Consider the following 26,427-nt stretch of genomic DNA (forward strand, 5'->3'; position numbering starts at 1 on the left):
TCCACTCTCCTCTCAACACCTCTCTCAGTTTCTCTCCGTCTTATTGCCTCCAAACCATCACGCTCTGTTTAGAGACCTGGCTGCAATAAGCAGACGAGCTGATTGTTTGAGCAGATATTGAAAAGAGAAAATTGCAAACGCTACTTCGAATCACCACTGTGAGGGACCCGAGTGTCCTTGAATATGAAAATTATCTCCACATGTGCACACAAACACACGCACACACCTCTTTATTCCTCTTTTCCTGCTTCTTCTCCACCCATTAACTCTTCCTTCCTGTCTACCTTTTCCTTCTCCTCCTGTCTCCTCCCTCCATCTGCAATGCAGCAGTTATTCATGGACAATGATCAGTAGGATCAGGTCCTATGGGAGCCATCCCATCCAGGCGCTGGAGGTACCCAGCAGAGCAACCAGCTAGAACCTTCCTCACCTTCTGCAGTAACCCCAGGACGACCACAGGATGTGGTGGAGCCACGGAGCCGGAACACAGTGCGTTCTGGATGGAGTCCCACCAACAGGAGGCGAGGGATGCTTTAGGAGCCCCACTCTAGCAAAAATCAATAAGTCAAACAGCTGAGGTCATTTTGTGAATTACGCACGTGGGAGATGTGTTACTCATAAATTGGCCCTGCAGACTAACAGCCAGTCCCCGAGAATAATTTTTTCCATAAATAGATGACTGAACGGAGCAGATGAGTCCGACCGATTTAAGTTTTACTGCTGTGGTTTGCCAGATTCTGAGAAACCGAAGGCTTTTTCTTCACTTTAAGGATGTACTGACGACTACGTGCAGGAACACCCCACTGCTCTATCTGATCAATACTACAAAGTCAATACGCTCACACACACAAGTTGCTGCTGCAAGGAGGCATGAAAACAAGCAGCAGTATCATTAAAGGAAATAGTGTCAGAGCAGATGAGTCAAGAACAAGATTTCCCAGTGAACCACACAGTTACACACATCTAAATGGGTTTTAATGGTTTGGATTAGTGTAGAATTTGTCATCACCTATGAAAGATGGAAACTACTCGTGTGGCAACTGTGCACAGTGCCACAACACATTCATTTTTCACAGTCAAACATAGGTAAAAAGATTTTCAATCAGGAGTTTTAACACATATATTGTTGACATTTTCTTGTATCTTGTGTAGACTAGTGCTCTTATTGCTGACCTGTTTTCTCATCCAACACATTTCATTATACTGTTGACCCTTTGTTAACCTACATATGACTAATAAAACTGGACTCACTGACTACACGGGAAAGACCATCCGCCCCCTGAAAATGAATTAGTGAACATAATTGTCAGGGCATTGAGCTTTAGCTTTCGCTGCACAGGAGGAGGAGATCTGGACAAAAAAAAAGGTCAGAGAGAGATTTTTTTAGATCAACTCTGACATGATTAATATGCCTGAAGAATGACCGAAAGATTGTGAATGTATTAAACAGACTGTGTAGACTCTGGTGTGTGGAAGTTCATCTCCCTTTTTGTTAAAACTACAATTAAATTATTCACTTGGGGGAGATGCGTACCTGTCATGCATATTGATCGCCTGTTTAAATTCTTCTCTGAGCATAAAGTCTGCATCGGCAGCCAAAATCTGGCCACGTTCCCTGTTCCTGGTGGGTCCCTACCTGACGAGAGTGGTAATATGTTTACATCAGCCTGCGTTCTCAGGAAAGATAATGGATTTTACATTTCACTCATGTGCTGTTTGAGTTTAAGAGCTCCTGTATTAAAAGGTTATTTGTATAAATTCATAAGCCTGCATTTTAAATTTCTACCCACAATCTCTCCTATTAAACCACAAACACTGACTCTAAAGAAAAACAACTAAAAACCCAGAGAGTAAACCAATGCATTTCTGTAACACTCACGATGGAAATGCTGTTACTGGGAATGGGGCTCGGAGGGGGAATGAAGCTGAGGAACGATGTGCCATTCAGCTCTGGTCTCCTCCAGTTGGATCCAATCATTGGTCACTTGGCAGGAGCCTCCTTGAGCCGCCTACTGTTATTGGTCTCCTGGCTGTGGTAGTCCAGGGCTATCATTTAAAACTCTCTGGTGCAGCTTTACAGCTGTACAGCACTCTGGACACACACACACATAAACACACATATAACCACAAACACACCCACATGTAAAAATGACACCTTGAAATCCCATTCGCATACACTTCACACTGGATAATCATCCTGTATATGCGTATTTACACGTGCAACCAAGCGTGCACACGAGCTTGAGCACTCGTGCCATCCCATTCGGACACACACACACACACACATTATATATATATATATGTGTGTATTTGCACTCTGTATGCATACAACTACACACACACACAAATACAAATACAGAGCCAAATAAAAACAGGTAGCAGTCATCTGGGGAGAGCTGTCGTAAAAGATTTTATGAGGCCAGAAAGTGAAACATTATCCGTCTGGACTGGCTGTGATGATCAGCTCATCTCTTATGACTGATGTTCGTCCTCCAATGGGCTTCTTCCAATCTCTCTCTCTCTGTCTTTCTTTCCTTCCTCTCCCTTCCTCCTCTCTGTCTTCTCTTTCCTCCCTACACTGTGCTCAATTTTTCCTCCCACCCACACTCTCCCCAATCTCACTCCCAACCTCAATTTCCTGCTCCCCATTCCTTCATGCACGGACCCACAATAGAGTGTGTGTGTGTGTGTGTGTGTGTGTGTGTGTGTGTGTGTGTGTGTGTGTGTGTGTGTATGTATGTAATGGTTGGACTGTGTCTATGGTTCCCTGAAGTGAATGGTCCCTGCAGGGTAACGACAAAGCCATTGTTCTATATAGACTCACAAGCATCATGACTTGTGTGCAAACGCCTGCATATGCACACACACACACACACACATATTTCTAACAATTACGAACCATACTATACATTCTACTATACACTTTACATTCTGCCTGCATACACACTCATACACACACACAAAAAAACCTCACAAGGACACACTTTCATTCAAGTCACGGTCTGTACATCACACAGACAAAAACACACAACGCGCACTCACTGCCTGTTTCCGTTGTGTAATCGCAGTGTTGGTTGGTACTGTTGCTGCAGGCGAGTCCGTCCTTGAGACTCACAGCAGGCTCAGACTGGCCAAGCAAATAATTACCTCTCCACATTGACATACCGGCTCCTTACAACACATGAGCGAGAGAGTATGTGTGTTTATGTGTGTGTGTGTGTGTGTGTTTATGTGTGTGTGATTGCAATTAAATTGATGTGGAGGCACAATATTCAATATTATTGGACAGAAAATTAATTTCACACATGCGAGAAGGCTTGCAGGCTGGAAGGAGACCTGAGGTTTGAGCTTGTGTGTGTGTGTGTGTGTGTGTCTAATCTGAATAAAACGCAGACCACCTTCAGCTGGTAATTTCCCTCTTATCCTCCATCACATCAGTGAGTAGCAGAACCACACAGATCAAGGATTACATTCTCTGTGGTCCATGTATGTGTGTGTGTGTGTGTGTGTATGTGTTGAGCTCCATCTGCATTCAGGGAGTGTGTTTTAGCTCCACACGGACTATGTTGTCCCAGTTTCCCGAAAAAGTAACTAACAGCAGAGATGAAAGAATGAAAGAAACTCGACATCAGTCCATCAGCAAATTTAGATGCCTCACTTCACTGCTCCCCCGCCTCAAGACATTAGTGTGTTGTTATCGGACAGAATAAATGCAGTAAAGTTCATGAGGGGGGATTCAATCTCGCAAGAATCAGAGCGAGCGGTGTCTCAGCCCGCTGATCAGCGGAGCAGCTCGTCTCTCTCCTCTCTTTTCTATTCCTCTTTTGATCACCTCCTGTAACAACTTCCCCTGTCCATTTACTAATTTCCTCCTCCACTCTTCTCCCATCCATTACTCTTGTTCTCTCATTTCTTTTGATATCCTCCCCTCCTTTAAGAGATGGATCTACTGTAAGTGGAAGGCCTGCGTTAATTCGGTGTGTCTTGTGTGTGCGAGTAATGTAGAGTAGAGGGGTAGATTAGTAATGAGTGGGAGGAAGATAGAGACAGACAGACAGACAGAAGCAGAGAGATGGAGATAGAAAGCCCGTGTGATTCGAGAAATGGGAACACCGCGTGCAAGGATCAAAACACCCAAACTGCCCACAATTACATCTATGCCTTGCACTGACAGAGGGAGGCACATACTATACACACATACACACACTTTCTATCTGATCTTATATTAGAGCACAAACCTACCATCTTGCTCTCCCTGCACTGAGCAAGACTTTGACACACTTTTACTGCCATGTTTTATTCAACACAAATGTAGCAAGAAAAAGATGTTATTGGGTGTGTATGTGCATGTGGGTGTAGTTAAATGGCTGCGTGCCATATGTAAGTATTTTGCCACCAGGTCTAGGAGGCAGAGAAAACACACAACACACACACACACACATATCCACACAAGGCTTTGCACTGGCCAAGTGTGAACCAAACTGTCCAATTACTTTGATCCATGCCTGTTGCTGTGGGAAGAGAAAATAGTTTCTCCCTTTTTGCCTTTAAAGCACATCACCTGGGTACACACGCACGCACGCGCACACACATACACACACAGGCGTACACACAATGGCTGTGGTCTGGCTTGTCGGCTCTGGTTCCCCTAATTGCCCAAGAGAATGGAGTGAGGAGAAAAGCAGGGAAGCAGAATAGAGAACACAAACTGCCAGATTTAACCACATTTGTTGAGCTGTGCATCTATTTAGCAATTCCAGAGTATGAGGAGGATGATGATGATGGTGATGATGGGAGCAGGCAGCCGCTGCTGAAAAGCATTAGCTGTCATCCAATCTAATCAAACTCCTTGTTATATCAGCTCTCACCCAAACACACACCCACATATACATCTTTTGGGAGCAGAAGCAGCCGTTGATCTGTGAGGGGCCGAGGGGAGGGGGGGGGGGTTCGACATTTAGTCTTGGTGCGCATACCTGTTCAACTCTGACATTAAATTCTGCTGCTGCAGGACAAACAGGAGTTTATGAGCAGATGTTATGAGATTATATGACCTCCCAATAAATCGCACTGCGCCCTCCAGCAGCAGCAGCAGCAAATAGAATGATGACAACCTGATTGAATCCAACAATATTCATGCAGCATGAAAATCATGCTCAGTAATTCTATTAACCCTTAGAGACCCACTACACACCCAATTTTTGTCTTTTTTTTTAGGGGGGGGGGGGGGGGGGGGGCGGAGGATGTTTAGGGGGAAATAACAGGTCAACAGTAAATGTGACATTGAAGTGGTATACATCATCTGAAAGCTGGGAACCCGAAGATTAATTAGAGATGCAGCTCAGCACTGTGTGTCAAGTTTTTCTAGTCATAAATCTGTAATAAACATTGTGTTTTGGTTAGGCACCTATTCAAATATTGAAAGTTTAGAGTGTATAAGAGCTTAGAACTTTATGATGGAAGTATACAATGGCCATTCCCATGTTCGACTATGTCTCATAAGTTGTAGCAGAAAATTTTTTAGTTGATACCATTTGTTAATCAGATTTGATGCAAAATTTAACCATTTTTGACCACTCGGGAATTATAAAAATGGTCAGAAATCCCTTCAAAATACTACATTAAAACACCAAGACCTTGAGGAACACCACAGAAAAATTCATGCGGTGATTTCTGTAAGAATTGTATTTTTGGCAATTGGATGGTGAACACTTCTCTTCTGGAAATTGCTCAGAAACCTTGTTATTGTCAGTATACCTAGGAAATACATCCTCTGAATGCTCTAGGTCTCTAGTTTGTGGTTGTAAAGTTTCATGAGGCTGTGATTATCCTAGAGGTCACAATAGGTCATTTTATACAGTGAGGTCAAGTTTCAAAAAATGGTCTCATGGCTTCTATGGGGACTAACATCATCACACATGAGTACAACTGGGCTCATTGAATCCACAAGAGTCTCAGCTTTCCAGTCATACCCAATTTATGCAATTCCAAGACTGTTTAGGGACCCCAGTATGCAGAAATATTCAAATACACCATTTTTAGAATAGGCAAAAATAACACATTTATACTGCATGCAAAAAACTGCATGGGATTAGCATAAAGTGGGCACGTCTGTGAAGGGGAGACTTGTAGGTAGCTGGAGAACCCATTTTCTTCCAGATATCTAGAGGTGAGAGTTTGGAGTGTTTTTTAGTCCCCTTCCCGACAAAGTAGCATGACATGCAACCAGTGGATGCCCTAGGTTGTCTAGTTTCACATGATACCAGTATCTTCACTTCTTAACTGAGCCTGCTGCAGCCTCTGAAAGACAGTAATGTCGTCTCAGCCAAGGGCGCAGACGCCCCCACAGGTCTCTGAGGGTTAATTCCTGAAGTAAGATGTACAACACTGAATCAGGACATTATACTGCTAAAGAATAAGTATCCTTGTTCCTCCTGCAGCTCATCCAAAAGGCAGCCACAAGTTTACTCACTGATGCCAAGAAGAGAAATAAAAACTTCCATGTACTGGTTTCCCCTCACTAGTTGCCAGTGAGTCAGTTTTAATATTCTTTTACCATATTTGTTTTAAAGCATTGCATGGATTCCACCTCCAGACCGTTGTAATCAGTTATCACCATCCACATGACCAGTCAAAGGTTAAAGGTGGTCAAGTCTTTCTCCCCCATCTACTGCCATTTTAAATCCTGTGTCAAGACTCATCTTTGTACAGCTACTGTCAACATAATATACATATGATTTCTTTAATTTGTTTTTCCAATCCTTGATTTACTTTTCATAATTTTAATTTTTCAAATGTATTTCTAAATTTCCAGAATACTTTGGCCAACATCTGTTATTTTTAGATGCACTATATAAGCAGACTGCACACCATGACAAGCTATAAATACAACACTGATATATCACCTGATAAAGTTGAATGTTGTAAGCAAACAGTGACCCGTTTACACATCTGGTACGCATGGAGCAACTTTTGTATTAATTTGGAGTCGTGTTTTTGTCCACATGATGAATGCAAGTCTAATATTCACTCACTTTTTAGCTCCTTTGAGCTCCTGAGGGAAATATCTGGTTCTTTAGCTACTAAATGCTTCACTACGTTTACCAGCTCATTGCTTACTTTGTCCTGTGCTGTTTGGTGCTGAGTAGGTAGTGTACGGTTGGTTTTTCAGAGCTTGTCAGAGCTTTTTTTCTGCTGGAAACAAGGCTGATGAGAGCGGTGAGAGTGAACTGAAGCAGTAAATTTGCAGGGCATTAAAACAATGACCTGAAAGAGACTCAAAAGCTCAGTAGAGCTGAGGGAAAAAGGAGATTTCGGGTAATAATTCTCTGTAGGTTTGTCATTTTAAGTTACAGCTTTAGTCTTTTGATCCATCGTTAATATAAAAATACTGATTACAGCAGCTTTAAAGATGAAAGTCATACACAGGAGAGGAGAAACGCAGAAGATAAGATGATGCAATTATATTTTATGGCACAGCAATTTTATTAGTGCTAAGTAGGTGAAAGATTCAGACACCAACAGATAAACACTGATAATCAAACCACTACTCCTCTGTGGTCAGAAATTCTCACAGCAAGAATTTCATATTTACGTAAATTACACATTTGCTTGCAAAATGACACAAACAATCTCTAATTCTCCTTGTTGTGTGTATGTGTGTGTGTGTGTGTGTGTGTGTGTGTGTGTGCGCGCACTCATGGGCACATGTAGGGTTGTTTGCCGCTGTTAAAAATCGCTGAGGCATGAAGTTTGCAGCTGCACACAACAGGAGATAATACACATCCTGAATTATTGATGGAAATGAAAACAGCTCTATTTCTTCTTTCTCCTCTCTTTCTCTGTCAGTAACTGTCTCTCCTCCTCCTCTTTCTCTCTGCCTTCACCTGTTCGGCACTTTAACAGCTCTCAATGACAGCAACACTCAACTGGTCCCTCTTTAGTGTAGTTTGCTGGCAGATACACATACAGTATACACATACACACACCAGCGAATAGCCTCTATTCTTAGGTGTACAGCAGGTGTGTGTGTTTGCTCTTGCGTGATGCAGTCAGCTCTCAGTGCAGGGCAGGTGGCAGGTGGAGGATAGCAAAGTGCTTGCTGTGCAATTCATCAGTGCTCTCTCCTCTGTCACTCCCCCCTCTCTCCAATGCTCCAAAGCTCTTTTTTCCCCCATTTCCCTGCTGACATTCTTTTTTCATATCTGCCCATCACTACAAACCACATTTGTCTCTCTGTTATTTTCTGTTTTTCCATGCATCAGCTGCTGCTTCTTTTTCCTGTTCCCTCTCTTCCTGAACGGGCAGACTGTTTAGGGAGAAGGGAAGAGGAAGTAGAAAACATGAGAATGAGAGAGAAATGGAAAGAGAGACAGAGAGAGCGAGAGAGAACGCATTTACGGCCAACTAAAGAGCAAGCCTTAATAATTTACTCTGCCCTGAAGCCACAAGCCAATCACAGCCCATCGCTCCCATAGAAATGAGAGTGTGTCACAAGAAGTGAGAGAGAGAGAGAGAGAGAGAGAGAGAGAGAGAGAGAGAGAGAGAGAGAGAGAGAGGCTGCTAGGTTGGTTCTGACAGTCCCTTGATACTGTGATAAATTATTTGAGGTCATACGTTGGTCTAAAAGCCTTGAAACATTCACTGTCACACATCGAGAACAAAGAAACTAAAGTTTCATTCAAGTAGAAATGAAATATAAGTAATCACACATCAAATCTCTGTGGAAAAATGTGTTTGGGTTTTACTTTGTGGTTACATTTTGACATTCTCCTGACTACATGAGAGAGATTCACTAATTAAGTGAAATATTTTTAATTAGGATGATTGACAACTTGATATGGATCAAGAGAGACTTTGACATTAAACAAATGTGATACAGCATGTTTCTGTAATAAATCAGCTTTAGACTTGCTAATTTATAGACAGAGCCAAGCTAGCCATTTCCCCCTGTTTCCAGTCTTTGTGCTAAGCTAAGCTAACCTAACCAGTGGCTTCATATTTAATGGACAGATATGGTGTTTATCTTCTCATGCTGTAACTAACTTCTCAGCCACTTTGGAGCAGCAGACCAGCTGGAAACACAACACTGACATTTTATTACCTTATAAAGGCTGATATGGTGAATGTGTTAGCAAACTGCCTAGTTACACTTCCATCAGAGCAACATTAACATATATTTGGAGTCATGTTTCTCATAGCTTAAATCCAATATTCCCTGTCCTTTTAGCACAAATTCAGAGTCAGGTGATGATTCCTTATGAGTTCATCACTACCAGTGAACCTTTTCACTTTAGGAGTAGTCATAGGATCCATTGTGAATATAAAATATGGATTAATCCAGCTTTCAGATGCACTTTGTTAAGGTTCATTAGCCACCGTAATTTTGGCATCTTGAAAACCTCTCTGTCTCCCTCTTTTAGACACACACACTAGCATGCACACATAAATAGTTGGTTTATGTTACTTTTGGGGCTTTTTTATTTATTTACATTCACTCCCTGGAGGCTTTCATTATAAGCATAATGAGTACAGGCCTCACCCAAGCCTTAACTTCACCTTCATTTTACCCCAGTGGAGATAGAAACCAATTTGTCCTGAATGCAGCTGTGGTCAAAACAATAAAGGACATATTTTTTTCTCAATCAGCTGGTATAACCCCACAATCTGTCCCCAGGTGTGAAACACACACCTTCACATGCACACATACAGAGCCGCTACAGTATTCTTTAGTCTGTTCTGTTCTTGGTGAGAAAGAAATACATATACTGCCCTAGTAGCATTTTTAGCCTTTGGATGAGGCAGCTTTGTAGTCTCATCCAGCTAGCTCTTGGATTGGTCGATCTGATGAAGGTCACCTTACCCCCCACCGATCATTGATCTATAAACCTATGAGACAACAGAGAGGCATGGAGAGAATAGAACAGAGAGATTGAATACGAGAGGTGAAAGAGGACAATTAAAAGGCGATCAATGAATATTATAGTGGTTAAAGGCGTAGTCCAATTCTGGCTGCTTCTGTACCTGCATGTTAGTCCAATCTGAAACTAATCATGGTGCATGAGTCACAGTCTTAAAGTAATTTGTCAGCCGGTCAACACTTGATCAATTGTAAATCGATTCCTCACTTCGTGTGAGTGTTTGAAAGCGATACTTCAATGCCTCTGTGTTTTGTTTTGACCATTCTAAGGGAAAAAAAGAAAGAGACATAGATGGACGGGAAAAGAAGCAGCGAGTGTGAAGATGGAGGCAGCCGGACCTTCCCCGACACACCTTCATCACAAATGGATGAATCTTTAATTACCTCCAGTCCTTGTATCACTCTCAGAATTATTACATCTGTATGGCACAGATTTCAGATAACCAAATACTGTATATATGTATGAAAATGTCCTTATTCAAAAAGGACCAGTGTGTAAGATTTAGTGGCATCTAGTGGTGAGGTTGCAGATTGCAGCCAACTGAATACCCTTCCCCTCCCCTTCCAAGCATGTAGGAGAACCTGTGGTGGCTGTGGAACTTGCGTAAAATGTGAAAGGCCCTCTCTAGAGCCAATGTTTGGTTTGTCCGTTATGGGCTACTGTAGAAACACAGGTGCAACATGGCAGGCTCTGTGGAAGAGGACCCGTTCCCCTATGTAGATATGAAGTACTCATTCTAAGGTAACAAAAACAACAGTTCTTATTTTCAGATGATTATACACTAATTAAAACATACTTATGATTATTAAATACCATTTCTGCCAAGTCTGTTCTGCTAGATACCACTAAATTCTACACACTGCACCTTTAAAGTAACAAGACAGCGTCTAAACAGCCATGCTACCACCTCTGTGAGAATGTACTTTGAGCTACATGCTAACATGCTGATGTTGTTTACCACCTTCACAAACTTAGTGTTCCTAATTATCATTATCACTAATTATCACTAATAACAGGTATTGGACAAATTAAAATTTTGACTTGATTTTCCTAATGTATCACCTGTTTGTAATCGAGGTAAGTCTGTGGTCAGTAATTTAGGTCATTCTTTCTGGTCATGCAGTCAACTGTACACATATTGGAAAAGCATCTTTCATCGTTTCTCCGAGGCTTTCAGGAAGCATTGGGAATCTGATCCTCTTACAGCCATCCTTGGAGTAACAAGCTCCTTAACTTTGACCAGTAAGTATGGAAAAAATTGCTGTTTTGTTTGGAATGGTAATTGCAAAAAAGTCAATCTTATGAATGTGGAAAATGGATTATGTACCTACACATGATTTGTGGTTGAGAAAAATGGCAAAACACACTAAACTAGGAGAGAATGAGATTTTATAATGGTGTTTTCCATAAGATTTTGAACCATGTGCTGATTTTTTTTTCAGTGTAAAGACTAATGGTTTGTGTCCATGCAACTGTGGTTATTGTTATTACAGTATTTTAAAAGTGCTGTGTTTGTGTTTTTTTAATGTTCCCTAAAAAATAATGAACATATTTTTATAAGAAATAGTTTTGACTTGATGACAGCACTAGTGGTAAAGGACCTTAAATGTCTGTACTAATTTTCATGGAAAAGCACCCAATAGTTGTTGATATATTTTTTTTTTTAACACAAAACCAAAAATGTCAACCTCATGGTGGCACAAGAGAAAAGTCAGAGGATCACTAACGTCATGAGGATACATCATCTTAGATCCATGAATGTCTTTCCAACAGTTGTTGTGATATTTCAGTTTGGACCAAAGTGCTGGTCTCTAAAATGCTTTCAGTCGCTTTAAGATTAAAAGAGCAACGGCTTCCTTTTAGATATATTTGCAGTGACAACCTTCATACAGAGAGAAAAAGTCTCAGTAAACCAGAACAACGAGATGTAGAAAATCACTGACTGAAACAAAGACTGACAGGAAAGAAAACCAACTAATTAAATGACAAAATGTCTCCTGGAATGCAGTGGCAGTCTAAACAGGAGGTGGTTTCTTACTTTTATTGTATTCTGCTCAGGCCACTGTCATTACAGCTGTTTAAAATGGGCTCTCCGCCTTCAAATAGCCAAAAGTGAGTTTGTGGCAGGATAAAAAGGAACAAGACCAAATGAAACAGACTCAGAATAAGAATGAGTGAACAGAGGTGGTTTTAAGGAGGAGGAGGAGGAGAGAGGGAGCCGGCAGGAGGACTTGTCGGACAGAGTGACTAAGCATTAATCAGAGGTAGGTGGGATAATTACTGGAAGGGGAGCATTTAGAGGACGCTGACACTGCAGCTTATCAATTCATAACTGGCCTTCAGTGCTTCATATTTTCGCACAAGGGAGCTTTTAGCATGCATCTGCTTTATTGAGAGAGTGAGAGAATGAATGAAATCACAGGATGACAGAAGAGAGTATGTAGGATGTGTCAGAAGAGAGTCTGCAGATGGGTGATAAAATGTTAATCAATGCCATAATGACCTGAATTTTCTCACTGATGTATGATTAGATTTATCCGTGCAAAAGAAAAAACATTCAAATTAACAATCAAATGCTGCAATTAACCTGCTTTCATTTAAATATTTAATTTAAGCACAAAACCTGAGTGTACAGAAAATTTAAGAAAAGCCTTTGTCATTGACATGTCAAATCTACCAGCCAGCTTCCTCCAGAAATATCTGCTTGCTCCTTTTCTCATGAATAACATTATCCTAAAATAAAATTCCAAAAATAAAAATCTGCTCTCATGCATGAGAAACGGCGCGTGTGTGTCTAAAGTTTGTGCCTGTTGATTTGCATTACAACATTAGATCGAAGGCCCATTTTATTCTACAAGATGTGACAAGAATAGCCAGCTTTAGAAATACAACACGATATACAAGCAAGCTCTTACAGAATATGGTTGAAAAGCTCTATAAATAGCAGGTTTATCGTAGCACAAATAATTCATACACATGCACAAACAAATCTATAAATTCCTCTATATAACCTGCAGTAAGGCGGACCACTCAGACTAACATTGTTTCCAGCAGAATGTCTTTGCCCATTTAATCTACAAAAATTGATTCATTTCAGGCTGTAGAGGAATTTTATGTCAAATCACTCAACCCCTGGATGCTTGAGATATAGTTTTAAGCTCACTACCCAACACTGAAGTGGTGTTTTGTTTTTATTTTCAAAGCTGAATGAATGTATGGTAAAAGGTTTTCATTCTGCCTGATAAACTAAACAGGCTTAAAAATTGACATTATTTCAGTGAATTGGTGTAAAGATAAACTTTAAAGCCCAACTTCCAGCCACAAAAATGTTTTTCTTCTTGTTTCCTCAAGTGGATGTTTGAGCTTCACTGTGCAGAATGATTTATGTGCAGAGTTTGACACTAGAAAGCTGTTTTCACATTGATCTGCTGAAAGTGGAAAGTTTCTTTGTGCACTTCGAAAATTTGAGTTTAAAGGCGTGTACCTGTGAGCATGATTTGGGACTACACAGCTAGTTTGGAGTAAATTGTGGTCCAGTATGCAACTAATTCCTACCATACACTACAAGACTTTGAAAAGATCTTGAAAAGACGTTTAAAACACTAAAGTCTGACACCCTCTCACATCTACAGACAATATGTCGCAAGTCACTTTAGTGTTTTTAGTTTTTAGTCACAGACTACAAGATTTTGACTGGGGATCTTGCAGGGTCATTATTTGCAAGACTACAGCTAGATTCCTTTTGAGATTATTTCCCATCCTGATCCTGGTGGAAAGTTACAAGAAAAAAAAAACTGTTGGAACAATAGAGCAGAAGCAGAAGCAGCTTTTGGCCACAGCTGCCCCTGTGTGTGCTGTGGTTTGTTCTGAAAAACCAGCCAAAAAGAAAAAGAGAAAACACCGCAGAATGTGGACACTTCTCCACTCTATTGTGATACAAATGGAAGGACACGTCAACAAAGCACTCTTGTTCAATCCACAACTCCACCAATTTCTCCTCCTTTTCCACAGTCCAAGAGAATTGAGAGAACTTGTTCACATTCTTGTGCCATGTTTACTATCTACTTGGTTTGCTGCTTCCTATTTGGTGCTGGTGAGAGCGCGCCTATTGGTTGTTGACAATATTCACGTCATTGAACTTCACTATTTCCATGAGCCAAGACTAAAAACTTCCGATAATATTAAACATGTTTGATTTTATCAGTACACCAAAACGAAGCAAGACTGACTTAAGACAGCTTGGACTGAGTTTTATGACCACCTTACACCAAACAATCAAGATGATGGGAGCATGCCACAATTCCATCAAAACTCTCATGATTTTATTCCGACATTGGAAATTTGTCTGCAACAGTTAAATCACTTGAAAAGTCATTTGGTGTAAGGGCACCATTACAGAAGTGTGATGTGAAAACTTCCACTGCACACTCGCTGAAAATTACAGTGAAGGAGGAGACATCTTGTGTGTAGCTGGTAAACTTTGGAAATTAACAATATTTGCATATTGATAGATTCTGGATTTCTTAATGAGGGAGGAGCAGAAGATGTAATTTTGTGCTCTGTAGAGCTGAGGGGAACTGCAGAGTCAGATGAAAATCCTCTAGTAGTCATAGTCACTTGATCCATCATTAATGTAGATATATCAATAAATGATTGTTATTCACTGAGAATTTGATTTATATCGGTATGTCCTCTGTATTATTCCTTGATTTTGTAGTTTGAAAGTGTTGATAACATCAGATAAAGTCAGGTTAAAATGTATGTTGTGAGATCCTCATATGAGTCAAAAATCAAGTCTAAATAAGTACAGATCCCACAAATATAGCACTGGATGGTTATGACTTTGTGTTTAGAATAACGGATGCAGGGCTGTATTTCCATCTCAACTCTGATATGAAGTGAAAATATTACCAACTATCTTAGGAGAAATAAAAACTTTCTGAGAAGAATTGATTGATTCACTGTGAGATTCATTGTCTGGTCTTACCAGCTGATGTGGGTATATGATAAAGCTATTTATCATGTTTGTGACTGAGCTTTTATGTTAATGTGCTTTGTGTTTTTATAATACATTTTTATTGTGCATTTTTATTGCAACCCTGCCTGCAAGCAGTGTTTTCCTTACAGGACAGTAAAATTTGACGACAAGAGTTGCGACCAATAAAGCACTTTTAAGTGTTAAGCGTTTGTGCTAAGTCATATCCACATCACCAGAAATTCAAGTGTCTCAAAAAGAATGTTGATTTTGATTCTAATTTCAATATAAACTACCAAAATTCTGCTTTAATATCATGCTTTCTTGCATTGCACCCTTGTACGGAAATAGAACCACACTTTTGTTTGGCAGGCACGCTTGAAAACGAAAAGGTGCAATTGGAGCACATTGATTTTTCCTCATGTTAAAAAGCTTTTATTGACATGGCATTTTCTCACTAGAAAAGGTTACGGTGGAGGAGAGAGGAGAGGGAGGGAGAAGGTGAAACATAAATGGATACAAAAGAGATGCAGCACCATGATGGCTCTGAGCTCCCTGTCAACTCACCCCCACTTTAACCCACTTAAGTGTGTACCATCCTTTGAAAGTGCAAAGCGCCACACACACTCGAACAAAGATGTGGCTGACTCTGACAACCTTGAAATTCTGAGAGAGACAGCAAAATAAGCCCTTCCCTTTTTTCTTTTAGTAAACACAACGGTGAGGAAGGGAAGAGAAAGAGTGGAAGGACGTACTGTATTCAGAGCGCTGGGATGCAGACAGACAGACAGACAGACAGTTTAGAGCACAAGGAGGATACGTCTGGAAACCTTGATCACCTTTGAAGGTTTGCTCATAATGATAATCTCTTTGTGAAACATCGTAATTTCACCATAAAGAGTCATAAAGCCTCACAGTGGCTTCTTCTCTGGGGAGCCAGACGACGCCTTAGTGCTGACACAGCACTAAATCACCATGCTCTCCCTCTTCCTCCTCCTCCTGCTGCTCTGTTTTTAATGGAAAATCATGCTCACTACTCATATTTCTCCCCTGTTTGTCTTTCCTTTAACTCTTTGGCATCTTGCAAGTGCTGCTCATCATTTCAAAATTGACACACTGTTAATGAACATACAATTAGCTCCTTTAAAATATGCATTGTTTACCACAAGAGGCTTGTAAAAGAGGAGGTATTTTCTTACTTGTTGTACATCATCATATCAAAATCTAAAGCTGATGCCATCAGTCTGTACAAAAAGTTAACGTTCAAACTAAGAAAGTGTTAATTATCTGTCCTGCAGCTGGGGAAACTAGATTTGTGAACAACTACTATTTTATGTGACCCAGTATAAATTACAGATACAGATAGTATTAGATACAGTACAAATATTTGTACTGTAGTCTGTGCTCGTCTTGAATCCTGGACGAGAATTCCAGAAAGAGAAGAAAAAAAAACTGGAGTGGTGTGTGACATTCAAAAACAGAAAGAAAAAGTCTTCTGTACATCAGAGCAGGACCCTGTGCAAAAGTCTGAATAAACACAGGAAGCAGATACCATCAGCTGACTGTGAACAACCCTGCCTGCAAGCAGTTTTTTCCTTACAGAACAGTAAAATCTGACGTGAGTTGTGACCAATAAAACACTTTTAACTATTAAGCGTTTGTGCTAAGTCATATCCACATAACCAGAAATTCAAGTGTCTCAAAAAGCATGTGGATTTTGATTCTAATTTCAATATACTGCATGTAAAACTACCAAAATTCTGCTTTAATATCATGCTCTTCTTGCATTGCACCCCTGTACACCAGACCAAAACCAGTCACAGCATTGACTGGAAATGAAAGTAATCAACCAGTGGTGGGCAGACGGCAAGAGAAAGATCAAAGGCCAAAGACCGTCTTTAAACAGAGACAGGAGTTATGATCTCCCTCCCATGTGCAACCATGTCATGTGAAGACATCTGAGCAGGCTCGATTTGCGGTTGAAAGCTCCAAAAGCTGTTTAGTGGACCTTTGAACTTATTTTGTCATGTGTACTGTTGAAGGTGCATGTTATGGCTATTGGAAAACGGCATCAATGAAAAGAAAAAACAAATCAATATGAACTGCTTTTCACTCTAAATGGGTTGGATGGTTAAACACCTGTCATCAGGTGGCAGAAAATGGAAACAGATGTGACAAAGATCACAGATTCTGTTCATCTAAATACATTTATATGGAGTCAGTGTGCAGGCTTTACTTTTTCCATTGTTAGATACTGGTCCCATATATAAAGTATATAGTTTATGTAAATAAAGTTTACTTAACCTGCAATTATCATGACCATGTTGGGGTTTGTAGCAGTAATATGGTGAAAAAGTTGGCAGAGGTGAGACGTGCTTTCTGAGATTCAAGATATTGGATGAATATTTGACACAGGTATGTAGGCAGAAAAGGCTCCAGAGAAAGATCCTTTTTGTCTCATTTGCATGTTGAACTTCATTCAGTTTTATAATTGAAAAATTATTATATGCAACACAAACTGAGCAAGTTCAGATTAGATTGGATAATTTTATTATTCCCCAGAGGAGAAACTAGCTTGGTCGCCCATTCACAGTGAGAAATAACAAAAGAGTCACCGCAGACAACATTTCAAAAGACATTCTGGCACAACAGTAATAACACTAACACACAAACTAACTAACTAGCTGCCTGGCCTCTAAATAAAATGCTGATACAATCAATCAGTTAAAAAGCTGACCATAAATGATGCACCTGAAAACAGGACCAACAAATTGGGCAATACATATTAAATGAAAGCTTAGAATTAACAATAGAAACAATACCTTAGAAATTATATGAAAGATAAAGCCCACATCTGAGAAATCAAGCAAGTATCATGTCTTCCATAAGTTTCACACCACAAAACATCCCAGTCACACAGCACACTTTTTAAATGACTAAAAACACTTAACAGGGGATGAAGTTAAATATGGTTTGCACTCTCCTCCACATTATGTCCTGCAATTTCTTTCTAATGAATTAGAAGTCAAACCTGTTATAACAAAGTTGTTGGGTTTAGAAAAACCCTCAATAAACTGTCCTAAAAACTCAAAACAAACCTGCTTGACATCTTTTGTAGAGGAGCATGTAGAGGATGAAGGGGATTTCAAAATGCTCTTCTGTTGCTATTGATGCCTTAACCCATCTGAGAACATCACTGTGTCCATTTAAAGCAGATCCAGGGATTAAGTTCAGACATCACAGCAGAGGACATGATGGGGAAGATCAAACATAAAGCATCTAATGTCTGAAATACAACCATAACCTGTGGTGAGCCTGTGGAGCGTAGCCTGTTCTTAAATATCCCCTCTTGTACCTAAATCCCTAATCTCGTCATGCTGTTACATTCAATCTCTAAACGCTCTACATCAGATCCTGCAGTAATGCAGAACTCCAGAAATAGCCCACATACAGGATCTCTCAAGGGATTTCTGTCTGTGGTGACACCGCAGACTGTCAGCGTGTCTGACAGAATGTATGGTTAATGATCATCATATTCAGCAAATCACTGGGTCTCGAAGAAAAGTTAAGTGCTGATAGGGACACACATCTTCTCACTCTCTGACTCAGTTATACACACAGTCAGCATTTGTGCTGCACTGTTGTGTTCATCATCAGAGCTTCTGACTGCAGCATTAGTAACAAATGAAGTGATAGATGTGCACAGTTAACTATATGAGACAGTTGCTTCAGACTGCACTACAGAACAGATTAGAACATAACTTGTTTGATTGGACCGAATGATTAAAAACAGTCCCAAAGTATACCAAAACTCCAGAGTGGATATTTGCTATAAACAAATCTAAATGTCAAAATCTCCCAGCAGTCCCTCCAGGCTGCAGAGTTCATTATAGCCCATAAGAGTTTGTACCAAACAATCAATATCGTGATATTTTTACATTCTTTGCAGCTTGTAGAGTTGTAAAAAAAAGGTTGTCTTGAGGCTGTTAGAGTAAATGTCAAGGGGGGGATTTATTTTAGGTATGAAATTTGGTGGTGTGCAATAAATTTTGACATCTTTGGGCAAAAAGAAGGTTTTGTAGATAGTGACACTTGAGGAAAAGTCACTGGGTTACTGAGTTACCAGAACATTAGGATTAATCACCTGGGGACCTTAAACATCAACAGAAAATTTAAAAGAAGTAATGGAAAAAGGAAATGACACACTACAAAGGTTCACTGCTTGAACTGAACTGCATTGTGTTTATGTGGTGTGGTTTGATGTTTGGGGAAATATATTTGTTTTGTTGTCGAGAGTTAGATGAGAATATGGCAGGTTAAGGTTAGAGAAGCAAGTTTGTGACCAGGATGTCATTGGTTCAATCCCCAGACTGGCAATAAATCAATCTGGCAATAAATCTTATCACCACTGAGGTAACCTTGAACAAGGACTTTAACCCCAAGTGCTCCAGTGGAGCTGCTCAGTGGCCAACAGGTCAGACTGTGGTTTTACTGGGCAGCTTCCCGGTGTGAATGTGATCAGGGTATTCCTGCCAAAGAGAGACTTATGAACTTCTTGTCAGTTGATTATTTATGGTCCTAAAACCAGCCAATTGGCACACTACCACCAACTACTGGACTAGTATTGCACAATTATCGTGGTGAATTGTGGAATACACTAAAGAGTACCTAACAGCAGATAAAATGGCGGACACAGAGGGAGACATCTTGGACCTCCGTCTCACAGTTGACGGGAAATCATGTGACCTTAGCAGCGGCAGTTGGTCTTTTTCTTGCAGTTTTTTCCCCGTGAAGTAGCTCATGTTTATTCATTAAAAATATATTTTAAAAGTCAATTGACGCGGTCAAGTTTTATATTTTAAATTGCGAAGTACAGATTTTAAAAATGTGCCGATATAAAGTTAATTCAATAAGTCTATAAAAAGTTGCCAGTTCGTTTATATGTTTTATGCAATGTTTTATGCAATGCAAATCAAATTTATTTATTAAACAATATGAATAGGCTATGCCTAACTGGAAGACCCTGTGAGCCACTGATGAAAGACGGTGACCCTTGGCACTTTTATCACATCCTTTTGCCAAAATCAAAATTAACCCGGCTATTATGTTAAAATAAACATAATCTTTTATGTTTAGGGTCAAATTGACCCCAGCAATTTAAACCTCCAAAAAATGACTAATTGAAAGTATTACCCAAGTTTACACTGAAGAACATCAGCAAGGACCATAGCATAGCAGTTAGTCAATAATGGAAAAAAAAAAAAAAAAATTTAAAGATAAAAAAATTGTATTGGAAATTTCCCTGTTATCAGTCAAAACAAAGAGAAAATGATCCTCAGGCAACTGAGGAAATCCAACCTGTCAATGACAATGATGGTCCAGTGTTACACTGCTATAGAGTCCATCCTCTCCTCCTCAATAGCTGTCTGGTATGGGTCTGCCATGGTGCAGGATAAGGTCCAGACTCAACAGGTCATCAGAAAAGCAGAGAGGATCATAGGTTGCGACCTGCCCATCCTTCAGGACGTCTACACCTCCAGGTCAAGAAGAATGGTGAAAAACTTTGACCCTTGTCAGGGAAAAATGATCTCCTCAGGACCTCGATTAATGTATTGACTCAGATGTCTGTGAATACAAGTCTTTATTCCTCACGCATGTACATGGAGAGAGGACTCATATGAGAGTCATGCAGTGGTAGAGAAGTCTCTCTGGAAAGAGGATCTTAAAACTTTTTTTAATAGTGTGACAAATCTGAGGGTATGTGTAGGTGTTGCAAAACAGCCTTTCACATCAGCATAGGACCTGTATAACAATGTCTCTTCTTTTGACGTTACAAGCTTTCTCTTTCCAATGAAAGATCTCTGAGCTTAAATCTGAGATAAGCACTTGTTGACCTGCACCACAGATGGACAGACACACGGTTCACTCAATGGTCTTCCTTTCAGAAATGTTCCATTGCTGTAACTCAGATACATTTCACAACATATAACAAGTTTAACAATCACAGGTCCCTAAACTATTCATGCTTTATCATAACAGGCCAGAACTTCACTTACTTCTAAATGTTACAATCATAGTGAAATGCAGAATTTTCCTCACACTTCCCATTCAGCTCATCACATCTTCCAGGCACTCCCCACTGGAAGGAGGTTCCAGACTGGTTAATCACCACTACACCGCGTCTTCCCCCCTTCCCGCTCCTGTTATTACCACACATCACTACAACTCACAGTTAGCCATTTATTCATTTATTTTACTTTACAAGTTATTTACAGTGCAATAACTATATTCTGTATGTTTCTGATCTCACCTTTTCCTCTACCGATTCTCATATTTATGTGTGTGTGTGTGTATATATATATATATATATATATGTTTGTATATGTAGGGTTTTTATTGGTTTATATATTGTGTTTGTCTCTTTCCATCTTTAAATGTACACCAATGCGACCACCAAGCTAAATTCCTTGTATAAATTATGGATAGGTGCATCTGGAAAACATTTTATTTTTATTTTTTAATTTTAAATGGGTCATTCTAGATTGTCATTTTAAAGTGACTTCAACCAGTAACACTCACATAGCCTATAATATGAGGTGATACTGGCACAGTGATGAAGTCAGACCCTACACTACAGATGGTTAGTTGTGGTAATCATTAGGCTAACGTCAACTGCGTGCTACACTGCAAGTTAACGTTAGGCGTTAGCTTGACTGAGCATCCAAGCAGCTAACCCCTGCTGCCAATTAGAGAGCTAATGTAATGTGATTCAAAAGGGGTTATAATCAACAGTATGGTATCCATTTTAAACTAATTTAAACTTAGGATTCATTTACACATATTTTTAAAAAGTGTTTACATGAGCTGCAACAACAAGACAAAAATTGCTAACATTAAATACTTGGAGCCAATTGACATTTTCAAATATGTTTTCTCCATATTGATATACCTATGCTTGCTGGATCCTTCAATATATTAAAGTTTGATAGACAACATTGAATAAAACCTTAGAAAAGCCAGCAAACATTTTATAAGATCCTTAATAGATTCTGTATATTTTACCGCTGTAAAGTCCTCCCGCCTTCTCGTCTTTTCTGCCACAAGCGGACTACGCACATGTGCTATGCAGATGTTCACGCATAAACGAAACAGGGACCAACTTCCGCTGCAGTGGTCATGTGGTTTTCTGTCAACTGCGGAGGCAGAGGTCCAAGATGTATACCCCCGTGTCCGCCATTTTGTCTGCATCCACGTCTTGATATACTTGGCTCTGTATAACGCTACAAAACGGTATTCGGAGAAGTGTGCATCAAGTGTGGGCTAAGTGTTGTGTGTGTCGGTACATTTCAGACGTGGGACACACAATGAATGCGCACTCAAGTTCTCAAGACTGCAAGTGTGGGTAACGGACATCCTCTTACTTAGGCCCTGCTGCTGGAAAGACAATAAATCAGGGGGTATAGTATCCTGAATCCAGTGTGTTTGAACATCTGTTTTTTTTCTCTTGGCTCAGCTCTCTCTAGACATTTTCAGCTCGGTTTTGCATAAAAGCTTCCAAGTCCATCTGCTGGAGCTTCTGCCCAATCAACTGAAATTATGACTTATCTGATTTCTGGCATAGAGGAGGCACCTTAACTCAGCAATGCCGTAAAGAACTACAAGGAAGCTTTATTTTTCATGTTTGGGCTGGTTTGTAAGCGAACACAGCAGGATCACAGGAGTTTACTAATCATACACACAAACAACAGCAGAGGCGAGTCCATACCAGTGGTTTCCAAACCAGGTTTCAGGGAAGCTCGAGGATCCTGGAGGGGATTCCAGCTGGTCCCCTGAAAAATATGAAACACTCAATTTTATTGTATCACTGCAGCCAATAAAAAAAAAAATTTGATCATTGGTTTCACCACCCTCTTATCTTCTAAGCTACAGCTTGCACTATCTGTGTGAAGTCGTGCTGCTGTGAGATAACATACTGAGCATAAAATTTATCGAAGCAGATAAAATTTCTGTTTTTCCACCTTTTTTATATATATTTTTTTGTAGGCTACACATCACAGTAAAGGAGGAAGTGACATTAAACTATCATACACAAGTGAACAAAGTCTGTTTGATTTTAATTTAAAAAAGTAAAATTTAAATCATCAAATGCCAAGATCATGACAGGCATTTTGGTGTCACTGTGTTCAATGTTCAAAAATAGGCTTACAGGTTGGCAACGAAAAGGCAGTCCAAACAGGCAAAACAAGTCCAGAGGACAAGGCAGACAGGCAGGTCAAAAACATATCTAGCACATATCCAGCAGAAAAATCAGGTACAGGGTGACAGGACACAGGACAAGAGCAGGTAAACAGGTTTAGGATGCAGAATACAGGATTTGGTGGCTAGAACACAAAGGCATGAAGTAACGTTGATGAATTTCAGAGGACAATGGTTAGTGGGCAGGTACATTATACAGGCTGGGTGATTAGGCAGAATGAGAGACAGGTGAGAAGGCAGAGTTGATTAGGGAAAGAGGAACAAGTGAGCAGAAGGGTGCAGGAATCAGTTTAGAAAGTCCGGGGGGATCTAGTGGACAGGTGGAAAATGGCAACGACTGAGGCAGAAAGGGCAAAATAAACTGGACTAGACATTACTATGACAAAAAGAAAATAGTGACAAAAAATGCCCTTATTTTGTCTAAACTGTCAGTCCAAAACCCCAGAGCTATTCAAATTTACAGAATATAAAACTAAGAAAAGCAGCAAATCCTCAAACTGGTGATGCTGGAGCTGGAAAATGTTGAAAAAAAGCAGATTAATCAAACATCAATTTCAATATTCTTTCTACCATTTCAACTCTACAGCCAAGTGACATTCCTTCCAATAAATGTTATTTTACAGGCCTGTAATTTCTGAATGTTTTCTTAATAATCCTTCAGACATTTCCTAAGAAAAATAATTTGTTTCTAATTAAGGGGAAAAAAGCAAATACAGTATGCATCCACTATTTATTCATTGTGGGCTTAACTGTAAACACATTTCATAGTTTTGCATTCAGTTGTCCTGCAATGGTTTGACTAAAATACTCTTTAGCAATTAATTGGAGGTTTACCAGTTGAACACTGTTTAATTTACGTTGTTTTCCCCAGAGAGATAATTCTGAATCTGCAGACCCATATAATAAAGCATTACAGATAATGGTGGTATGTTATTGGTCTCCCATTCCCACAGAGCTGGGAGGGAGAGTGTCTTGCTCAAGGACACCTCAACGGGGTAGACACTTGCTGACAGAAGCATCTCCTCACACATATATACACTGCTTTTGTAGACAATTCTGTCAACAATCACAAGTCGTATGGTAGTAAATATATTTCAGCCATACACTCAAAATATTTGGAAAATGCTCGAAGTGTCAAACAGCTTTGATTGGACATAAAAGCACAGAAAGTGAATTTTTTGGGAGTGACTTTTGGCTGCTTCCATCCTGATAAGCTGCCGACTGAGCCCCGAGAGAGGCAAGCCGCTGTGGAGTTGAGATAAGGCTCTACCTGCCAGCCATGCTCATCAGTGTGTTTGTGTGTTTGAGTACGTGTGTTTGTCTGAGCCTCTGTCTGTGTGTGTGTGTCCTCGTCCCAGGCCTGCCAAGATAAGTGGTTCTCAGGCACCCAACTGTATAATCTGAGCTATACTAAACACCCAACAGAGATCAAGTCAAACAGTACAAAGAAAAAAAATACATTTTTTTTCCAGAACGGAGTAGAATGTAAAGATAAACAGAAAGGTCATTCCCACTCCAGCAGCAACAAAAACACCTTTCAGCTCTATACGTGCAGTAATGTTAATTAATGGAGATATATGGAAGCCCATTAATGCCACTTCTAAGTTAAATCCACCTTCTTAGTTTTTTAGTTTTTTTCCCCTCATAATTATCACACATTATCTCATAATCATAAGAACCTTTCTCATAATTATGAGAAACTTTTTCATGATTATTAGATTTATGACTTAGCATCTCATAATTATAATAAAGTTTGTGAAAATTATGATGATAATCATTTGAAAACTTGAATGTCTACAGAAGTGTGTTTGCATTCACCGCAGGAAAAAAAAAGAGAGGCCTTATCTTGTAATTACAACTTCCGTGTCTCATAATTATGACTAATGAGAAAACTCATCCAAATCTCATAATTATGAGATTTGGATGAGTTTTCCCATAATTTTGTCATAATTACAAAACACAATCTCATAATTACAAGAAAACAATCTAATAATTAATATAATAATTCATCTCAGAATTACGAGAAAACTATTTTATAATTATGTGTAAAGTACCTCATATAAAAACTACCTCATAATTATAAGATCCAGATCTCAAAATTATGAGAAAACAATCTCGTAATTATGAAAACTTTTCATAAAGTCTTAATTACAAGATACAGCCTCCAATTTTTTTTTCCTTTGGTGAATGCAAAGCACTTCCATATAATCCCATTGGCTGATTTTATTTAGTGATGTCTGTTATTGTTTCTTATTCCGTATATGCCTTTGTTTATCGCTATGTGGGTTGTACTGTATGTCTTTGTCCTTTTATTATACCTGGTTATGTTTGTTTTCTTTCTTTCTGCTGTACTCAGGTCTCACCTACAAAAGAGATCTTGATCTCAACAAGATTACCTGATTAAATAATTCTGTTAAACTGCCACCTATTTGTGTTTGTGAAGAACAAATTTGTGATGGTCCACTGGTTAAAGTTGTAGAATTAAAACATTGCTAGAATTCACACGTTAAAATTTAATTTCTGGTATGTTTATTAGACTTAAAGCATGGTTTTCTATATTTTCCTTATTGTGAACAAATCTCAAGTGCAGAGCCAAACCAACAATGAACTCATCCTATTTATAAGTATTGTGTGTGTATCCAAAACCTGATACATCGTATTTCTCTGTGCCATTGTTGTCCAAAAATTGATAAAAATGTCAGTGAAGTACATCACTACGCTGGTTGACATGTTCCTTCGCCCCAAAGGCAATGGCTATCATAGTTTGTTTAGAAACGGCTCCAAAGACAACAGCGATCGTGTTCAATCTCAGGAGAGAGGTTCCTTACACGGCAGACATTTACAGAGCTTTGCTATCTTGTTGTGCTTCATAACACAACCTCTTGACTTTATACTACATTGTTAATTTCTCAAAGTAAATACATCAATTAATTATTGGTTTGGCTCTGCACATGAGATTTTTTAGCAATAAGAAAAATATAGAAAATTGCCAGCCACATGGCACAACCTTGGTTTTCATGCATATCCTTGTGTGGGGGCAGTGTCAAATGTAACATATTAATTTTGTTATCTACAGTAATTTTGTGAAAAATGATGTAATTATGTAGTAAGTTTTAATGTAAAGAGTCAAAACTTCAGCTTTCATTAGGTAGCCAAATAGTTTTGCTGGAGTGCCAGATTTGGCCCACCACTGCTATACATTATAATTATAAGAAGAAACACATCATTGGGATTCCACAGATGTCAGATCACAGGAGTTTTAATCCTTGTTTTCCT

The 26,427-nt window shown here is 39.5% G+C and overlaps 1 protein-coding gene across 2 annotated transcripts in view; it reads right to left on the reverse strand.

Moving 5' to 3' along the window:
• klhl5 (kelch-like family member 5) overlaps positions 1 to 25,011 on the reverse strand; it is a 53,359-nt gene extending 28,348 nt beyond the window's left edge. Inside the window, exons 1-2 of one of the 2 annotated variants that reach the window (XM_042433275.1) lie at positions 23,102 to 25,011; positions 22,661 to 22,724 (exon numbers count right to left, since the gene is read on the reverse strand). In XM_042433275.1, the coding sequence (XP_042289209.1) occupies positions 22,661 to 22,724; positions 23,102 to 23,177 (140 nt within the window). In that variant the 5' untranslated portion in view covers positions 23,178 to 25,011. Of the gene's footprint in view, positions 1 to 226; positions 293 to 22,660; positions 22,725 to 23,101 lie in introns of those variants that run through there. The other variant, XM_042433247.1, reaches the window with a different exon arrangement.
• Between the last annotated feature and the right edge of the window lie 1,416 nt (positions 25,012 to 26,427).

The sequence above is a fragment of the Thunnus maccoyii genome, chromosome 2 (assembly GCF_910596095.1).
Source record: "Thunnus maccoyii chromosome 2, fThuMac1.1, whole genome shotgun sequence".
NCBI classification, from domain to species: domain Eukaryota; kingdom Metazoa; phylum Chordata; class Actinopteri; order Scombriformes; family Scombridae; genus Thunnus; species Thunnus maccoyii.